The 17,973-nt window shown below is 52.8% G+C and overlaps 1 protein-coding gene across 1 annotated transcript in view; it reads left to right on the top strand.

Annotated features, from left to right (window-relative positions):
- LAD1 (ladinin 1) overlaps positions 1–16,832 on the top strand; it is a 23,912-nt gene extending 7,080 nt beyond the window's left edge. Inside the window, exons 2-11 of the mRNA XM_021717114.1 lie at positions 9,522–9,659; positions 11,029–11,472; positions 11,560–11,947; positions 12,463–12,567; positions 13,454–13,497; positions 15,183–15,255; positions 15,360–15,497; positions 15,840–15,926; positions 16,226–16,300; positions 16,642–16,832. Of these exons, the coding sequence (XP_021572789.1) occupies positions 9,522–9,659; positions 11,029–11,472; positions 11,560–11,947; positions 12,463–12,567; positions 13,454–13,497; positions 15,183–15,255; positions 15,360–15,497; positions 15,840–15,926; positions 16,226–16,300; positions 16,642–16,647 (1,498 nt within the window). The 3' untranslated portion in view covers positions 16,648–16,832. The remainder of the gene's footprint in view (positions 1–9,521; positions 9,660–11,028; positions 11,473–11,559; positions 11,948–12,462; positions 12,568–13,453; positions 13,498–15,182; positions 15,256–15,359; positions 15,498–15,839; positions 15,927–16,225; positions 16,301–16,641) is intronic.
- The last annotated feature ends 1,141 nt before the right edge of the window (positions 16,833–17,973 follow it).

The raw sequence follows: 17,973 nt of genomic DNA, 5'->3' as shown, positions 1-17,973 counted from the left end.
GGGGGGCCAGCGGCGCACCTTTGGGCCCCCTCTCTCTGGGCATTGGCCTCCTGCCCTCCCTGGCACCGAGGCTGAACCCTCCTGGTCTTGCTGCAACTCAAGGGTGACAGAATTGGGGCTAAACTCGGAACTCCTCAAGTTATCGGCGTGGCAGGAGGTGTTCTCGCTTTTCCAGTTTCCTGTCCTCCCCTTGGGGCCTGAGGCCCGAAACAGGGTGCTCGGGGAGGGCTGGTCCCCATCCTGGGCAGCCCCTGGGGTGTGACCCCCCCCATGAGGGAAAGGGCAGGAAGGAACTTTGTGGGAGGTTGGGGAGGTATTCAGAAGTGACTCTTTCCTGAGAGAAGCTTCCCTTACCACCCGCATCTCCTGTAGAGAGTTGTAGAGTCGGAGGCTGGGAGGTGCCCCCCAGTCCTATTGAGAGGAGGAGCCCCGGCATTGCTAAGTTGGAGGGTCAGCAGAACAGGGATCGGTGAATAGGACCAGAGGGAAGCAGACCCCCTCTCACTAAGGGAGGCTCAAATTCTGAGTGTGGCATTTGTGGGTGGCCTCTAGGCTGGGGATCTCAAGACAGTTGCTGTCCCCGTCTGTGCGGCAGCCTTCATTGGTGAACTGGTCCCCAGAGGTGTCAGAGGACTAAGCATATAATCCTTGCTTGTTGGGCATCCTATCAGGGTCAGAGAAGCCTGGGAAAGGTGGGTGTCGAGGAGGCAGCACCCCTCTGTGGTTGGTGACCCCTGGTGACTCTTCCTGAAGTGCAGGCAAGAGCATTTCATCTCCTCATTCCTCCACTGGGCATGGGCATGCCCCCCTCACCTTTTGTCCTTAAGGAAACAGGCTCCAGCAACAGCCCGGAGCTGGAACCCTACTCCTTTGGGCCCTTAGGCTCTAGCCAGGTGGGCATTTGCATCTTTCATGAGATCAGGGCTATCTCTGAAGGTGCAGAACAAAACCCTGCAGTCATTTGGGTCTCACAGGCTTCCCCCAATCAAGGCATCTTTCACAGATTTTTTCAGTTCTTTAGGTCTCCTCCTCCACCCTCCTGGCTTCCCTGAAGGGCCCCAGAGCGTCTCCAATGTCTCAGACTCAGCCTCCCAAGAGTAGCTTTTCCCTCTAAGGCTGAGGAGTTCCTCCTCTCCAAACCCTCAAGACCTCACGGACTCTGAAGCACTGTTGCCCAGTAGCCCCACTGTGGGGGCCCATGGGATCTAGACAGGGGAAAAGGTAAGCTCCAAGAATGAAGGGAACTCAGTGCTCTGGTAAAGGAACCCAGGCTGCCACAGAGATTAGACACACCCCAGAGAAGGTCTGCGCTGAGGGTGGGGCTATGGATCAAGGTCTTGGACTCTGCATGTGGGTCAGTGTGCATGGGGGTTGATGGGGGAGTGTCTTTGCTTCCAGGTGTGGGCATATCTGTGCCTATGTATGCTTACCTGTGTGTGGGCAAGCATGTTTATGGCCTGTGTAGTAGGGAGACAGTTGTGTGGGTAGTGGGTTCTTGTGCTGCTGAGTTTGGGGCTTGGGAGTATGAGTGTGTTCAGTTTAAATGTCTATTGAAGACCGCAGTGCTATGCATTGGGTTAAAAACACAAACCAGACGCTATTTCCTCAAGTTTGTAGTCTGGTGGGATATATGTGATTTTGTGTCTGAGAGCATGCCTGGATATGCAACAGGGAGTGTTGGGGGGGGGGCAGCTGGAGCACTGGAACTTTACAAATGGGAGCAAGGTCTGGTCTTAGCTTGTCCACTGCTCAGATGGACATGGACTCATGTGGCTGCAGGGGTGGGGCTGAGTTCCCACGGGATGTCCAGGGTAAGTGCCAGGGAAGCCCTGGGGAACCAGTCCTGCCACAGGAGCCCCTGGCCTGCCCTCCCTGCTCAACCTCAGCCCTACCAGAGCCCCGTGGGCAGACGCAGCAGCTGCCAACAGTCACCCCGATGAGGCACCTGGAACGGAGGACCGCTCCCGCTCCGCTCCCTAAGTGAACAACAAGCCTCAGCGGGCAGGCAGGAAAGGGCTGTGTGAGTCAGTCAGTCGAGCCTCTTGGGCTGGGGAGGACTGTGCTGAGGGTGTGACAAGTGTGGCTCCGGGTGGGGAGGTGGGCGGGTAGCCCAGAGCTAGCCTGCAGCCCATCTGTGGCATTAAGTGGAAATTCAGATGTTCCATCCCTGGGATGGGGGCGGTGGTGAGCTGGCTGGCTGGATACCCTGGTCAGCGGCCTTGTCCTTTCCTCTCTGGACTGGCCTGGTGACCGGTGAGGCTAGGCCAGGCCTGTCTGCAGGGGGTGAGGGGTGGATCTGAGAGTGCTGGGACTGAGCAGCTAGTGGTTAATCATTTCCCCGCCTGGGCCTTGAGCTGCCGTCTCACCTCCAAGCACTGCCTTGGGTTCTCCCGACACCTCTCCCTAGGTCATTGGGGCTGGAAGGGACTTCAGTGACCACCCACAGTGACCCTTCCTGTGGAAGGGGAACCTGAGGCCTGCCTTGTTCAGGGGCTGAAGACTGGTCCAAGATCATGGTCAGTCTCCCTCCACCTCGTTCTCCCTTCTTCTACCCTTAAGATTGCAAGTTATGTTCCTTTAGCCCCAGGGTTCCACAAAATGTTTCTGGGGCAGCCTTTACACCTTTCCCTAGTTTAACCAGAGTAGCTGACCCTTGATCTATTGTATAATGGGCTTCTATCTGTGATGCAATTTGAGAAAATAGGTTCTGCTTCTAAACATAACCTTTAACAACCACTGCACTTAAACCCTTGCCGTGGTTACTGCAGAATAAGTGGAAGTTAGGCTTCAGAAAGAAAACTTACAGGGGAGAGAGCTCTCTAGTGAGTAGAAGAGCAGAAAGCCTTTTGGAATTATTTAAGAGAAAAAGAGGACCCCTATTCCCAAAGGAGGGAGTTGGTGAAATCTGAAGTGGGGAGGATAGTGGCCCTACAGGGAGGCACAGAGAGGGATTTGTGTGCCCAAGTGAAGGGAGGAGGTGGGGGGGAAAGGGTTGTTGAGAGGGAGGGAGTGGTGGGGCAGCGGCACAGGGTTGTGGCATCAGCTGGTGGGCATGGCTGGGACTCCCAGTGGTTAGGGCCTGGGTTTCCACCTAGGGCCTGGATCTGGGGCTCAAAGGTCAGGGGTGTATTGGTCACTGGGTTTCCCCAAACCTCTGCTCTCCCAGGCTGTACGCTGAGTCCCAGCCCATCCTGGGTGGGGAATCTCCTCAGAGGCCCACCTGGGAACTCCTGGTTCCTTCCTCTGGATGTTCAGCTGTTGGGCTCCTGAGAAGGTGCTATCTTACTCTGGTTTAGGGCAGCCCTCCCAGGATGTCATTTTCTGGGAGTTGGTATCCTGGTTAAGGGCATGTGCTTTTGAGAGGCTGACTTCGGTTGAAATCTTTGTTCCCTCTTCTTATTAGCTGTGCTATCTTGAAAGTTATTAACTCCTTTGAGCCTTATTTTCTCATTTGTGAAACGGGGATAACTTTTCACAGGGTTGTAAAGATTGTCAACTGTATTAGAACAGTGCCTGGCATGGTGGTAAGCACTTATATGTTAGTGTACTCACCTCCTCCTTTATTTTTTTAATTTATTGATTTATTATTATTCACCCTATTTAACAAACGTCAAGCGCTGTTCTAAGCCTTCAATTATTTATTTATTATTGGGGTTCCAACAATTACACCTGCTGAGGTCCCTCCTGTGGACTGACCTTTGTTTGCCCTTTCTTCTCTTCCATTTCTATTCATTTTCTCATCTTTAGAAGCTAGTGACTCTGCTTATTGGAAATAACATTTCTCCCCAGGGTGGGGTGGTAGGGAGGGGACTCATATTTTGCCAGGTGTCAGGGCTGAAGGCAGCCCCACGATTCCTAGCAGAAGGAGTGGTGACCGTGTCACCTGGGGTCTGCTGTGGGACCTTGGTGTAAAGCTTGAGGACACTCGAGCCACCTGGGCCTCACTTCTTACACCTGGCCCAGAGATCCTTTAGGACTAGGACCAGCCTGGGAAGTGAGTCATTTCAAGGAGACCAGGCTCTGACTGATCACACACCATATAGGGCCTCACCGGAGGATAAACAAACAGGCTGCTTCCCCAAGGGCTGAGAGCAGTGTGTGGGAACCAGGTTGCTCAGGACCCAGGAATCCTGGAGGCTCCAGCCCAGCTGTGGGTGTGGTCAGGGCAGTGGCACTTCTGGCTTTGTGGATTGCTTTCCCCCCCATATATGGATCCCTCAGCTCTGGAAGGTGAGAGCTGTTCCCAAACTGTAGACAAGGGGCAAGGGGTGCATCCAGAGAAGAGAGCTGGGGATGTAGTGCCTCAGATGAAAGGCTGCAAAAGCTGGCATTTCTGAGTCTGAATAAGAGATTTAGAGGAGCGATGGAACATCAGAGCCTGCCTCATAAGAGACCATGAGTTCTTGTGCAATGAATGAATGATGAATGACCAATCTACAAGTCCCCAGAGCTCACAGGAGTCATGTAAATTCTTGCGGAGAATCTTGTTTAAGGCCCATGATCAAGGCCATGGGGTACCAGGCACCATGCTGGATACTAGAGAGAAACTAGGTGTTTCTCTCACTGCAGGACAACTTCTTCACACATTTTTTTCTTTTCTTTTCTTTTCTTTTTAAGTCGGAGTCTCACTGTGGCCCAGGCTGGAGTGCAGTGGCACACTCATGGCCACCACAGCCTTGACTTGCTGGGCTCAGGTGATCCTTCTGCCTCAGCCTTCAAAGTAACTGAAACTACAGGCATGTGCTACAACACCTGGCAGTTTTGTTTTATTTTATTTTATTTTATTTTTTGAGTTGGAGTCTCACTCCTTTGCCCAGGCTAGAGTGCAGTGGCAAACACGCTCACGGCCACCCCAGCCAACCTGCTGGACTTCAGCAATTTTTCCGCCTCAGCCTTCCAGGTGACTGGAACTACAGACATGCGCTACCATGCCCAGCTATTTTATTTTTATTTTATTGTAGGGACGAGGTCTCGCCAAGTTGCCCAGGGTGGTCTCGAACCCGCAGGAAATCTACTCGCCGCGGCCTCCCAAAGTGCTGGGATTACGGGCTGAGCCACCGAGTCTGGCCTAATTATTTATTTATTTATTGTGGAGATGAGGTCTCACCTCTTTCCTCAGGCTGGTCTTGAACCCCTGGGCTCAGGCAATCCTCTGGCCTCTGCCACCCAAAGTGCGGGGATTACAGGCTGAGCCACCGAGTCTGGCCTAATTATTTATTTATTTATTGTGGAGATGAGGTCTCACCTCTTTCCTCAGGCTGGTCTTGAACCCCTGGGCTCAGGCAATCCTCTGGCCTCTGCCACCCAAAGTGCTGGGATTACAGGCGTGAGCCACCCTGTCCGGCACTCATTCTTCAAACCCCCTCAGACTTTCTCACGCGCCTTCATTTGCTCCTCTTAAAAAAACAAAACAAGATCTATGCATTTGTGTTAAATAACACCTCAATTTTAAAAAGCACTCTTTGAGCCCTCGTCCCCCTTTAGTGCTAGTGTTCCATTTTATTTGCTTTTCTTTTCAGTAAGACTTCTCAAAAGAGTTATTGCCAGTCAACAACTCCTCCTTCCTGGCTCCCATTCGTTCCTCACTGGCCCCGTCAGGCTCTGGCCTACCCACCCCATCAAAACTGCTGTTCCCAGGGACCAGGCCCCTTTGTGCTCATGACCCCATCCTGGTCTCATGCGTCTTAAGTAGCATTGACCATGACTCTTGCCCTTCTGTCTGTGCCAAAACCCTTGCCTGGCTTGCTTGCCATCTCTGCAGTGTCTTGATCTCCTTTGCTTTTCACTGTTTCTTCTCATCCTGAACAAGCCAGGAACAGACCTCTTCATTTCCGTCTTTCCTCTTTCCACCACCACCTGACATCCCACCAGACTCCTTCCTCCCCTGGCCTTGCCTTACGAGTGGCAGCTCCAGGAAGGGCTCAGGTCAAAAGTCTAGGTGCTCTTCTTGAGTTTTCTCTTTTTCTTACCCCACCCCCGCAACATCCATTCCAACAGCAAATCCTATTGGCTCTATCTTGACTGTGTCCTGCATCCATCACTCTTCCCCGTCTCTCTGTCACCACCCCAGTTCAAGCCACCATAGCTCTAGCCTGGGTAATTGCAAACACCTCCTGGTGGGTCCCCCTGTTTTCCCTTCCTCACCCCCTTACATTCTTTTTCTATATGCAGCCAGAGAGACTGAAAAGGTAGAAACCCTATTAGATCACGTCAGTGTCCACCTTTCCAGTGGCTCTCTGGCACACTTCGAATAAAGCACAGGTTCCTTCCCTGGTCTCCAAGGCCCTTTACCCTGACCTTGCCTCCTGGGGCACTTGTGGCCAAGTCTGGCTCTGCTGGCCCCTTCTCATGAGCTGGGTCTCTCAGAGAGGACTTTCCCACCCAGTTACCTTCTCTCCCATCACTTACCTTATTCCATTGTCCTGGTGACACCCAGCTGATGACGTTTTGTTCATGGACTTGTTTCCTTTCTCTTTGTCTGTTTCTCCCTCAATCCCAGAGACGTGTTCCATGAAGGGAAGGACCCTGTTGGTCTCGTTCCCAACTGTATCTGGGGCCCTGGAATAATGTCTAGGTGCTCAAAATATTTGTTTAGTAAATGTTGGCTTATTACATGTGATGCTGGTCCTAGCAAAAAACTGAAGGCATCGTGTAATTCATCCTCCTCATTTTAGGAAGTAAAACTGAGGAAGAGAAAAGGAAGTGATTTGCCCAAGGGCCGGAGGACTAGAAACCACATCATTTGACCCTGCCTCATTAGACTCCCCAAAGAATCCTTTTATGCCCTCTAGGAGGGGAGAGGCTCAGTGGGAACTAGGGCTGGGCAGCAGGAGAGGCTAGGAGGGCAAAGGGAGTAGAGAATTTGGCACCTGTCAGTGGCAAGCGGAGGCCTTGCTGTCATTGCTGTGACTCTGGCAGGAAGACAGAGGTCTTTTCTAGAACCTTCTTTTTTTTTTTGAGTCAGAGTCTCACTCTGCCACCCAGGTTGGAGTGCAGTGGCATGATCATGACTTACTGCTGCCTCAACCTCCTGGGCTCAGGTCATCCTTCCACCTCAGCTTCCCAAGTAGCTGGGACTACAGGTGCATGCCACCATGCCTGGATTTTTTTCTTTTTGTAGAGAAGAGGTCTCACTATGTTGCCCAGGCTGGTCCTGTACTCCTGGGTTCAAGCAGTCCTCCTATCTCGGTCTCCCAAAGTGCTGGGATTATAGGCGTGAGCCACTGCACTCAGCCTGGAACCTTTTGATCTGGGTCCCAGACAGCACAGGAAAGTCACAGGAGGACTCCAGGGAAGGCTTACCCAGTGACCTTCATAATCTGCCACTTTCCTGCTCAAAACCTTTCCTCCCTCTCCTGGTGAAGCACAGTCTTCTGCAAACCCTCAGAAAACTCCACTTCACCTTCTGACTTCCTCTGCCTGGACTGCCAGTTTCACCCAGCCCCTATGACCCCATGGAAATCCATTTGCTCACTGGGATCCAGGCCAGGTTCAGTCTCTCCTGTGAGCCATTCCTGATCATCTTTTCCTGTAGCATTTGTTCTCTCTCTCTCTCTCTGCAAAGTGACTTCTGTACTTTGGTTGGGAGGGTTATTGGATGCACTTCTTTTTTTTCACTAGATTGTCAATATCTCCAGGGCAGAGACCTACCATGTTATTCTGTGACCCCCCTCCCCCATCCTGACATGGTGCTGGCCTGTCGCAGTTGCTCAGCCAGTATTTATTTGCTCTTTGGTTGGGTTGGAAGGAAGGTGGTGGGAGGAAGGGAGGATGGGTTAGGAGGAGCTGGGTGGGTAGATGGTAGGACAGTTGGATAACAGGTGGCTATGTGCATGGGTGTATGAATGAGTGGCTGTAGAGTACCCGGTTGGCCCCATGAATGAAGGGTGACCGGGGGCAGAGACCAAAAGTAGGGCATGTGGGGGTCCTTCTACTCCTATGGACAAGTAAAAGATGTCTGAATTTTCATCAGACTCTGTGATTCAACTCTTTCCTTTCCATTAAACTCTTTCCATCTAAAAGACAAGGGGGCTCCAAGAGCTCCCAGGAAGGGAAGGAGAGAGGATATTGGAGTTTTTCCCAGGGGTAACTGGTCTTATCTGTGAGTCTCTCCCTCCCAAAAGCTAACAAATTCCACAGGGAATTGAGTAACTCTGAGGGAATCTCTCTGAGACTGTCCATTGAGAGATATTATCTAAGAATCCCAGAATCAAAAAGTGAAAGGCACATGGCAAGTTCATATACTTCCTTCCGGCAGAACCATGCCCACCCTTCCACATTCCTAGTCATCCTGGGGAGGGAGGCCCCCGCATTCCCACCCTGGGGTCCAGAGTAAAGTCCAACCCATGGTTCTCATTGGGGTGATTTTGCTCCCATGGGACATTTGGCAATATTGGGAAAACATTTTGGTTGTCACAGCCGGGGTGTGGTGCTACTGGCATCTGGTTGGTGGAGGTAGGGTGCTCAACATCCTACAACCAAGAACAGTCCAAACATGGAATTATCTGGCCAAAAAGTCAGTGGTGCTGAGGTGGAGAAACCCTGGTCTAACTCAAATCCCCGTAGCCTTAATAGAAATTTAATGGACATATAATCTGAGCTATATTTAAAATTTTAAATTGAGTGCTTGCATTAAAGTAAAAAGGTACGACCTGGCTCGGTGGCTCAGCCTGTAATCCCAGCATTTTGGGAGACTGAGGTGAATGGATTGCCTGAGCCCAAGGGTTTGAGACCTGGCCGGGCAACTTGGTGAGACCTCATCTCAACAATAAATCAAAAATTAGCCGAGTGTGGTAGCGTGCACCTGTTGTTCCGGCTACTTGGAAGACTGAGGTGGAAGGATCGCCGGAGCACAGCAGGTTGACACTGGGCTGGCCGTGAGTGTGCCATTGCACTCCAGCATGGGTGATGGAGTGAGACTCCAACTAAAAAAAAAAAGTAAAAAGGTTCAAACTTAATTTTTATCCTATATCTTATTTACTCCAATATATCTAAAATATTATCATTTCAACATATAAATACACCTTTTTGTGTGTGTGTGTAACAGGGCTCACTCACTACATTGCTCAGGCTGGAGTGCAATGGTGTGATCATATTTCACTGCCACTTTGAACTCCTGGGCTCAAGTGATCTTCCAGCCTCAGCCTCCCAAGTAGCTGGAACTGCAGGCACATACCATCATGCCTGGCTAATTATTTTATTTTTTGTAGAAATGAGTCTTGCTATGTATCCAGACTGCTCTCAAATTCCTGATTTCAAGTAATCCTCCCACTTCAGCCTCCCAAAGCACAAGGATTACAGGCAAGACCCATATGCAGTTCTTATGAGAGCTTTTACTAGTTTTTGAAATCCAGCACGTATTTCACACTTACAGCACCTCTTGGTTCAGACCAACCACGTTTCAAGTGCTCCATAACCATTTACAGCCTGTGCAGACCTGGAGGGCATTTGATCTCTTCTCCCAGCCCCGCAGAAGTCTGGCCTGGGAAAGGTCCTGTGCTGACTCTCCACTCCTTCCCCAGCCTTGCCCGGCAGCGGACTCTGGAAGATGAGGAGGAACAGGAGCGAGAGCGCAGGCGGCGGCACCGTAACCTGAGCTCCACCACTGATGATGAGGCTCCCAGGCTCAGCCAGAACGGAGACCGACAGGCCTCTGAGAGGTGCTCCGGGCAGGGTGGGGGCCAGGGCATTGTTTCCCTCTGCTGGGTAATGGGGATGGACTTAGCTGCTCCAGATAGACAAAGTGCAGCATGCGGCCTGCCTGGGGAGTTGAGGCCTGGGGAATGAGGCTGAGGGTGTGTGAAGGTGAACTTCAAGCTCCTCACCTTCTTCAGACCCCTCCTCAGTCCTACCAGGTTCCACCCTGCTTACAACAAGGATCGCTACTATTTGTTGAGATTATCCTTGAGCCAATACATTGCTGGACATTTTTGGGACATAGCTCACTTAACCTTCACAGTATGCCTGAGAAAGAGAGATTGTGCACCCACTTGACAGATGGAGAAACTGAGTTGAAGGGTACCCAGGTGACTTGCTGAGATCAAATACTTGAAAAGCAGCAGGGCCATAATTTGCATCCAGATCTGTCAAGCCCTGGGGTTCAACTCTTTCCATTATCCGTGATGCTTCCCTTCATAGTTTACTTCTGAGTGGAGGAACACTTAGGCTAATTTTGCCATGTAGATTCTAGGATTATGAGGGAAAGAAAAGGACCTGGAATTTACTCAGTGCTACCTACATGCCAAGACTGTACTGGGTACTCCCATGAGATGAGTCTCATTTTACTTTCTAACACGCCCATTTTGCAGATTTGAAAACTAAGGTTCAGACAGTGAGTTAACTTGCTTGAAATCAGATGGAGAGCTGGGTGGTGAGGAAGGAAAAGAATCCCCTTTTATTGGAGGCCAAGTGCTGTGGGTTTTGGACAATCTTCTCATGTGGCTTTTGTTTCCCTGGGTCCTTCAGAGAAGGGAGAACAGGTTGTGTGCCCCAGGCTGCATCAGTACCTGTGGCTAACACCCAGTCCTGCCTACACCTGTGTGACTGACAGGAATGTGGGATGGTGTGTCAGAAGCCTCAGGTTCTGCTCCCAGCTCGCCACCAATGAGCTGTGTGACCTTTGGCAAATCCCTGAACATCTCTGGTCTTGATCTAAGATCTAAGGGACAGGGACTGTGTTTGTTCATTTTGATCCCCAGTGCCCAGCACAAGACCTGGCACATGTGAAGTAGTTGCTTAATATTTGTTGACTATGTCTGAACATGGGATGGTTGGACCTTACAGGGGTTTATAAACTTTTTTTGAAGCAAGGAATGCTTTGTTCAAATGATCCTTTGGAAGCCCAATATGTGAAGTGAATCAAGGTGATCCGTCTTTAACTGGTGGTGGTGGGGAGGCCAGGGCCCAACTTCCTCACCTCTTGATGTCCCTAGAGGCATCTCCATTGGATTATGTACACCCAGGGTCCCTTCCACCTGTGACATCCTCTGATCCTGTTTCCCATTCCATCTCCCATCTTCTCTGACTCAGACTGCCGAGTGTGGAAGAAACAGAGGGGCCCAAGCGACCACCCCCAGCCTCGAAGGATGAGGATGAAGGCATCCAGGCCATCCTTAGGACACGGCAGGAACGGAGGCAGAGGCGGCAGGTGGTGGAGGCTGCACAGGCCCCCACCCGGGAGAGGCTGGAGGCAGAGGAGGGAAGGAACAGCTCGGGTCCCACGCAGCAACCCCTGGTCCCCAAGAAGGACTCAGAGTCACCACCCCGTCGGAGACTGAGCCGGGAGCAGCGGGGCCCCTGGGCCCTGGAGGAGGAGAGTTTGGCAGGAAGGGAGTTAGGAGGGAGGAAGAAAACGGTTCCAGAGAAGACCCCAGTCTCAGAGAAATCCTCCGTGCCAGAGAAGATGACTCCTGAAAAGAGACTGGTCTCAAAGAAATCCTCCATCTCTGAGAAGGAGCTGACCTCAGAGAAAACAGGGTCAGAGAAAGGAGATAGCTGGGAGAAGAAGCCGGTTCCAGAAAAGACAAGTGTCTCAGAGAAGACTCCAGCCCCTGAGAAAATGTCAGTGTTGGAGAAGATAGCAGCGACAGAGAAGAGGTCCATCTCAGGGAAGAAGTCAGTTCTAGAACAAACAAGTGTCTCAGAGAAGATGCCAACCCCAGGGAAAATGTCAGGCTCAGAAAGGAGACTGGTGTCTGAGAAAGCATCGTTCTTTGAGAAGTCACTGGTCTCAGAGAAGAACCCGACCACCACAGACATCAAGCTGGTCCCAAAGAGGCCCTCAGAGCAGCCCCAGGCCCAGGAGCAGCCAGTGTCGGGGGAAAGCCCGACCAGCACCAAGGAACAGCGAGAAAGAGCCCTTTCTGGGAAGAAGTCACCTTCCTCTACAGAGCAGGGGGGATCGGATCCTCCGGCTGTGGCTTCCCGCTTCCCACCAGTCACACTCCAGGTTGGCAGTGTTCCATCCCTCCCACCCTGCTTCCCTGCCTCCCCACCTATCCTTCCCTGCTAGTTCTGCCTCTGGTTCCCTTGCTGCCTCCTGTTCTCCCGCCTGCAGGCTGGCCTTGGCAGTCTCTCTTCTCCCTGCTTCCAACTATGGTCAGAATGGGGACACTGAGGCAGGGCAGGCTGCTGGCACTTACAGGGCACCAGCTGTGGGGCAGGGAGCACCTAGTACCCTATACCAAATCCGCATCCAGGCCCCAAACTCCAGGACCCCAGCAGACTCTTGGAATACTTCCAGAAGCTACTTCCAGAAGCTCCCCTGTAGCTACACGGTTGTCTGGCCCCAAGGGACTGTGTCACTCTCCACAGCAGATGAAGGAGGCAAGAGAAGGTGCAGGGCTGTCTCACTCCCACCTTCTTCCTGTAGCTCCTGGGATGAGCCATGCCACATGGGGTCTGTGGCTGCCTGGGCCTGGCGGGACTAGACTGCTTGTGTGACACTCCCCCTGCTCCATCCAGGTAAAAATCCCCAGCAAGGAGGAAGAGGCGGACACATCCTCACCCACGCAGCGCACCTACAGCAGCTCGCTCAGACGCTCTAGCTCCAGGACCATCTCATTTCGGGTAAGAACCCAGGGCACCCCTGTCTCCAGGCTACTGAAGGACAAGCCAAGGAAACAAGCATCCATTACTGCACAGGAGCCCTAGGCTAGATAGCAGGACGATCCTGCCTAGAGAGGGGTTTTGAATACCCATGGATGACCTGAGCCAGACGAGGCTGTGTTAAATAAGGAGAGCAGGTTAATGACCTCTAGGAGGTGAGTGTCAGAAGCATGAGCAGCCCCACCTGGTGGGCAAAGTCAGAGCTGCAGGAAGATGGCACAGGCAGGGAGGATGCTGGGTGGCAAGAGGCCCACCTCTGCCTTCATCAATTCCTGGCCTCACCTAGGAGGCTGGCCTCAACTAGGAGGGCAGGGGCAGAGAGAAGCAGGGCTGGCCCTCTGCTTTGCCGCTGCCCCAGTAGTACAGATTTGCAGACAGGAGAGCCTTGTCTTGCCTTCTTCCAGTACTTTTAGTTCTTTTGTTCACTGGGTTATTCCCTCATCCATTGGCTCGCTGGGCCTTGTGCCTCTCATATGTGACAGGCACTGGAAATGAGGCTGGAGGCCAGATGTTGATCAGCAGCCCACAGGGCTCATGGGCAGGGGGAGGCAGATGGGAAAACAGGGTAGCCGGTACCCTGAGAAGGAAACCTAGGGAAGGAAGGGTTTCTGAGCCCAGCTGGTGGGTGGTGACCCGTGCTTCCCAGGCAAGATGAGGGCCCTTAATGATGGTTTGGCCATGTATTTCTTTGGCTGGGGGGCCGACCTTTGGTGGAAGTGGTGGGAGGGCCAAGCAGGAGGAACTGTCCTGAGAGTTGGGCCTTTCAGGCCCAACTTGGAGGGGTCCGGGACACACCAACCTCCCTGGGACACCTCCCACTCACCGATACCTTTCCTTCTCATTCCAGATGAGCCCCAGGAAAGACAACTCAGAAACTACCTTAACCCGCAGGTGGGAGGCCTAGAGTCCCTGACTTGCTCCTGTTTGGTCACATTCAGACTGTATTTTCTGAGTACCTGCCACCTATCTTCTTGTACTAGGCTGTGCCCAGAGGATTACCAGGAAGGACTAAGTCTGGAGAAGATAGAACAGGGAGGAAGAGGAATCAGGGAGAGCTTCATGGAGGAGGCAGGGCTCTCAAGGGGGAAGAGGGTTTGGTCCTGAGGTTAGGAGTGGGAAAGGAGAGGAGGACTTTCTAGGAGGGGAAGGCCAAGAGCAGTGTGAGGGAGGGCATGCCTCTGCCTCAGCAGGTCTGGGAGCCTGCAGTTTTAACAAGTATCCCTGTGCTCCACAGTGTGGATGCAAATAGTCTGAGGACAATGCTTTGGAGAAAAAAAAAAGACTGAAACGGGATCTGAAAAGCAGTTGTGCTTATGTGTTAGGAATTTCATCCACTCATCCTCTATTCATCTGCCCTCTAAGCAGTTACCGAAGCCTGCTGTACCAGGCTAGGCCCGAGGGCTAGGTGGGGGTGAAGGACCAGGAGTGCCAAGATGAGTAAGACATAGTTGCTGTCCTCAAGCAGCTCACATGAGACCCTGACACACACACCGGTCTCCCAAATGGGAAGCACGGGGAGAGAACTAGGAACCAAGGGCTGGGGGTTCAGTGGGAGCCATACCTGTTCAGCCTGTGTGAGCTGAGGAAGATGTCACAGAGCCACCACCCAGCCTGTGTCAGCTGGGGAAGGTGTCACAGAGCCACCCACCCGGCCTGTGCGAGCTGGAGAAGACATCACAGAGCCACTGACATTCCACAGGGGACTTGAACTAGTGGGAAATTTCTAGGTGAAAAACTGAGGAATGGCATTTTATTTTATTTTATTTTATTTGAATTGAGACCTCTGTTACCCAGGCTGGAGTACAGTGACACCATCATAGCTCACTGCAGCCTCAACCTCCTGGACTTAGGCAATCCTTCTGCCTCAGCCTCTTGAGTAGCTGGGACCACAGGCACGTGCCACCATGCCTGGCTAATTTTTTGTAGAGACGAGGACTCGCTATGTGGCCATTCTGGAGGAATGGCATTTTAAATAGAGGGAACAGCATGTGAAAAGGCACAGAGAAGAGCATGCATGTCCATTTGGCTGGCACAGAGGCATGTGAAGGGAAAGCCGGCAAGGGCCAGATCTTGAAAGCTTTTTGTGCTCTGCCAGGGATTTTGGCCCCTGTCCTGTGGACCGAGGGCTCTGAGCCAGAAGAATGGGATCAGATTTGTTTGCAGTAGGAGCAGCCTGGTGGCAGAGAGGAGGAGAGTGCAGGATAGCTGGTAGGGGGAGTGGGTAGTTGGGTATTTCAGTGGTGCAAAGAAAGGGCCCGATTTGGAAGGCATTTATGAGGTGGAAGTGACAGTATGTGGGAGGAAGAGGGTGGCAGGGGGGAGTGGAAGATGTTCTGACTCTGGGGATGTCCTCCCGAGTGGGCTATTTCTCAGGAGTGGAGGAAACTCCCTGGAGTCTGCAGTTCTTCACCTTGGCCAGGTCAGTGCAGCTCGCTCTGCAGTGGAGGGTCACGTACTCTTGGAATGATGGGGTGTGATGGGGGCTACTCCTCAGGCCCTGTCTGTGGGCAGGTCTGGACTCCCCGGGGGTGGGGGTGTCTCACCTGGCTTGTCTGTCCTGTTGCTCCATCCTGCAGTGCCAGTGTGAGACTCCCAGCCAGCACAGTGAAGTTAGAGGAGAAGCTGGAGAGATACCACACAGCCATACAGGTGCGCAGCGCTCGCCTAAAGGGGCGGAGAGAACCTGATGGGTGGTGGGCACAGTCTGGCCACCTCACCTATGTGGCTCAGTGGCTTGTGTTCTCACTTCCCAGAGATCAGAATCCGTCAAGTCTCCAGGCTCATCTCGCACTGAGTTCTTCGTGGCTCCTGTGGGTGTAGCCAGCAAACGCCACCTCTTTGAGAAGGAACTGGTGGGCCAGAGCCGAGCAGAATCAGCCTCCAGCCGGAAGGTGAGGGGCTCAGCCCCAGTGGGAGTCTTTAAGCTGATGAACCCTGAGGACTCCAAAACCCAGACTTCGGCCCTGGCAGTGCTAGAGAATTCTATGTTTTCACCTGTCAATTAATGTTGGCAAACCTTGACTTGAGTTACCATCTGTCTTCCTGAGCCCAAGTCTCCTTAGTCACGCACATAGCTCCCTGGGGGAAGGGAAGGGGTTCATCCCACAGACACATGGTGTGTGCTAGATGTATTTGGGAGTGAGGTACAGCCCTATCCTCATTCCAGGGCCTCTGAAATTGGCTTGCTCTTGCCAGTGGCCCCCAAGCCCTGAGATGGAAGGCTCTCTTTTTAGGAGCACTTGAGGCTCTCAGGGATTGTGACATCAAGGCTCAACCTATGGATCAGCAGGACCCAGGAGTCTGGAGATCAGGATCCCCAGGTAACCTCGTCCTTCTCTGTTGTCTCTTACTGTGGGTACTTTCATGGCGGAATGATCTGAATCAGAGGAGGGACAGCCCAGAGAACAGTGAGCCATTGCAGGAGTGGAGGCATGGGAGGCAGGGAGGGAATGGACAGTCCTGCGGGTCAGACTACAGCAGAGAGGGGGAGTAGGTCTGGGGTGCTTTTCCCTTTCAAGAGGAGGGAGGACATCCTGGACAGACAGATAGGTCTGGGGGATCCCTGTCTGCTTCCAGTCCTGCCTTAGTCCCTTGTGTCCACCCTGGTGCTCCCAATCAGGAGGTACGGAAGGAGTCAGCCACCTCCAAGAAGACTCAGTGGGGAAAGAAGTCAGACTCCTCCCTGGATGCTGAGGTGAATAGAGCGGGGAAGGATCTGGCCCTGAGACAGAGGGCCGTACACCTCTGCTGTGTGCACACACTAATTGTCTTGCAAAGGCACAGTCCAGGCACTCGGATGTCCCCATTCCTGCTCACTCGCGGTCTGCGCCAACCATGAGACCGTGATAGAGTCCTCTGCCGGCTTTGCGTCCCACAGCTCTGCAGGGCCCCTGCCCCTTTAGTCAGCAGATGCAGGACTCTAACCGGTGTGGGTATGGGGTTTGGGCAAAAGAATGCCTCCCTGTCCGGTGGCCCCCTTTCCCTCCCAGCCCCAGGAACTGCCTTCCCTTGTTCTAATAGACCTTTGTCCCGTAGGTATAACCAGCCCTGCCAAGATGACCTACAAGTCTGCCTCTCAGGGGCCCTCCCTCATGCCGTGCCCCTGCCTCCTGCAGCCGCGCCCCTGCCTCTCATTGCCCCTGCTCCCTTTCTGCCTCTGGACCTGTCTGGCCAGGGTCCCCGGGGGCCAGGAATGTCATCAAGCCTCAGCTAGCTCCTTCCCAGCCTCTGGGGGCAGGTGTGCCCTGTACCTCCTGCTGCTGGTGCAGCAGATGCTAGGACCCAGCATCAGCCCAGGGCACAGCACTGGTGCACATCAGCACTACGGGGCCTCGGCATCCTGTCCAAAGTCATCCCTCCTTCCTGGTCACATCCAGGGGCAGGGCAGGGCATCCTTCAAGAACTCCAGGGCCACCTGTCTCATCAGTTCCCAGCAGGTGTCTCCATGTGCCTGTGATGTCTCCCTCACTGAGGCCTAGGCCTGCCCACCTTGGTCCGTGGGGCCTGCTCCTAGCTGCTGAGGCCCAGTCAGCAAGATGGTGAAGGGGCTGCCAGGCCTCTTCCATGGTCTCCTCTCCCTGCTTTGTTCTCCCCTCCCTTCCCTGGCCTACTGCCTCGCCAGGAGCTAAGTGCCTTTTTCTGTGCAACCATGTACACTTTCTCTGAAAAACCTGTTCTCAGAAAGGACCTGATAAACGAATTCACTCTCAGGTATAAGTGACTAATGATACCTTAAAAATGAGTTTCTTTCTAGAGGTTTTGCTTTCTAACAGGGATCATTTGTAGTGTGTGAAGATTATTTTGGCTGGGGTGGGAGGAGGATCATCATTTTCCTAGTCCCACTCTTTTCTCCTCATGTTAAGGGAGTGGACTTGCCACTCAGTGGTCCCAGCTTGGTGACTTGGTGGTCTAGGATGGCTGCATACAGTGCTGGACCTCCCCTCACACCCAACTCTTCTGACATCATGGCCTGTGTGAACTTGGAGAATGAGGACCCCCAGAGAATCTAGGCCCAACCAAGCTAAGAGAATCAGCCTGGTGGTCTGTCAGCCTCTTAAGGCTGTGGCTTAAAAAGTGTGTGTGTGTTTGTGTGTTTTGTTTGTTTGTTTTGTCTTTTAATCATTAGAATGCTCTCTCCCAATTGATTGCTCTGGTTTTACCCAGAAACAGTTGGGAGTGAGAATAGGTGTGGAGCCCCGCCCACTCCCTTTTTGCGTGGCTGAGGAAACTCCAGGGCTCCTCGGAACATGCACTTGAGGGCATCACCAGCCCAGTCCCCCAAGCGTGTGGGGCAGAAGCCCTACCCCGGCTCTGTGACTCTGGATGGGGGCTCCTGTCTCAGATCCCATAGTTCCAGGGGACAGAGGA

This window comes from Carlito syrichta, unplaced genomic scaffold, assembly GCF_000164805.1.
Source record: "Carlito syrichta isolate Samal-C Ts95f unplaced genomic scaffold, Tarsius_syrichta-2.0.1 Scaffold309294, whole genome shotgun sequence".
Classification (NCBI taxonomy): Eukaryota; Metazoa; Chordata; class Mammalia; order Primates; family Tarsiidae; genus Carlito; species Carlito syrichta.
This window is presented reverse-complemented; position numbering and strand designations above follow the sequence as displayed.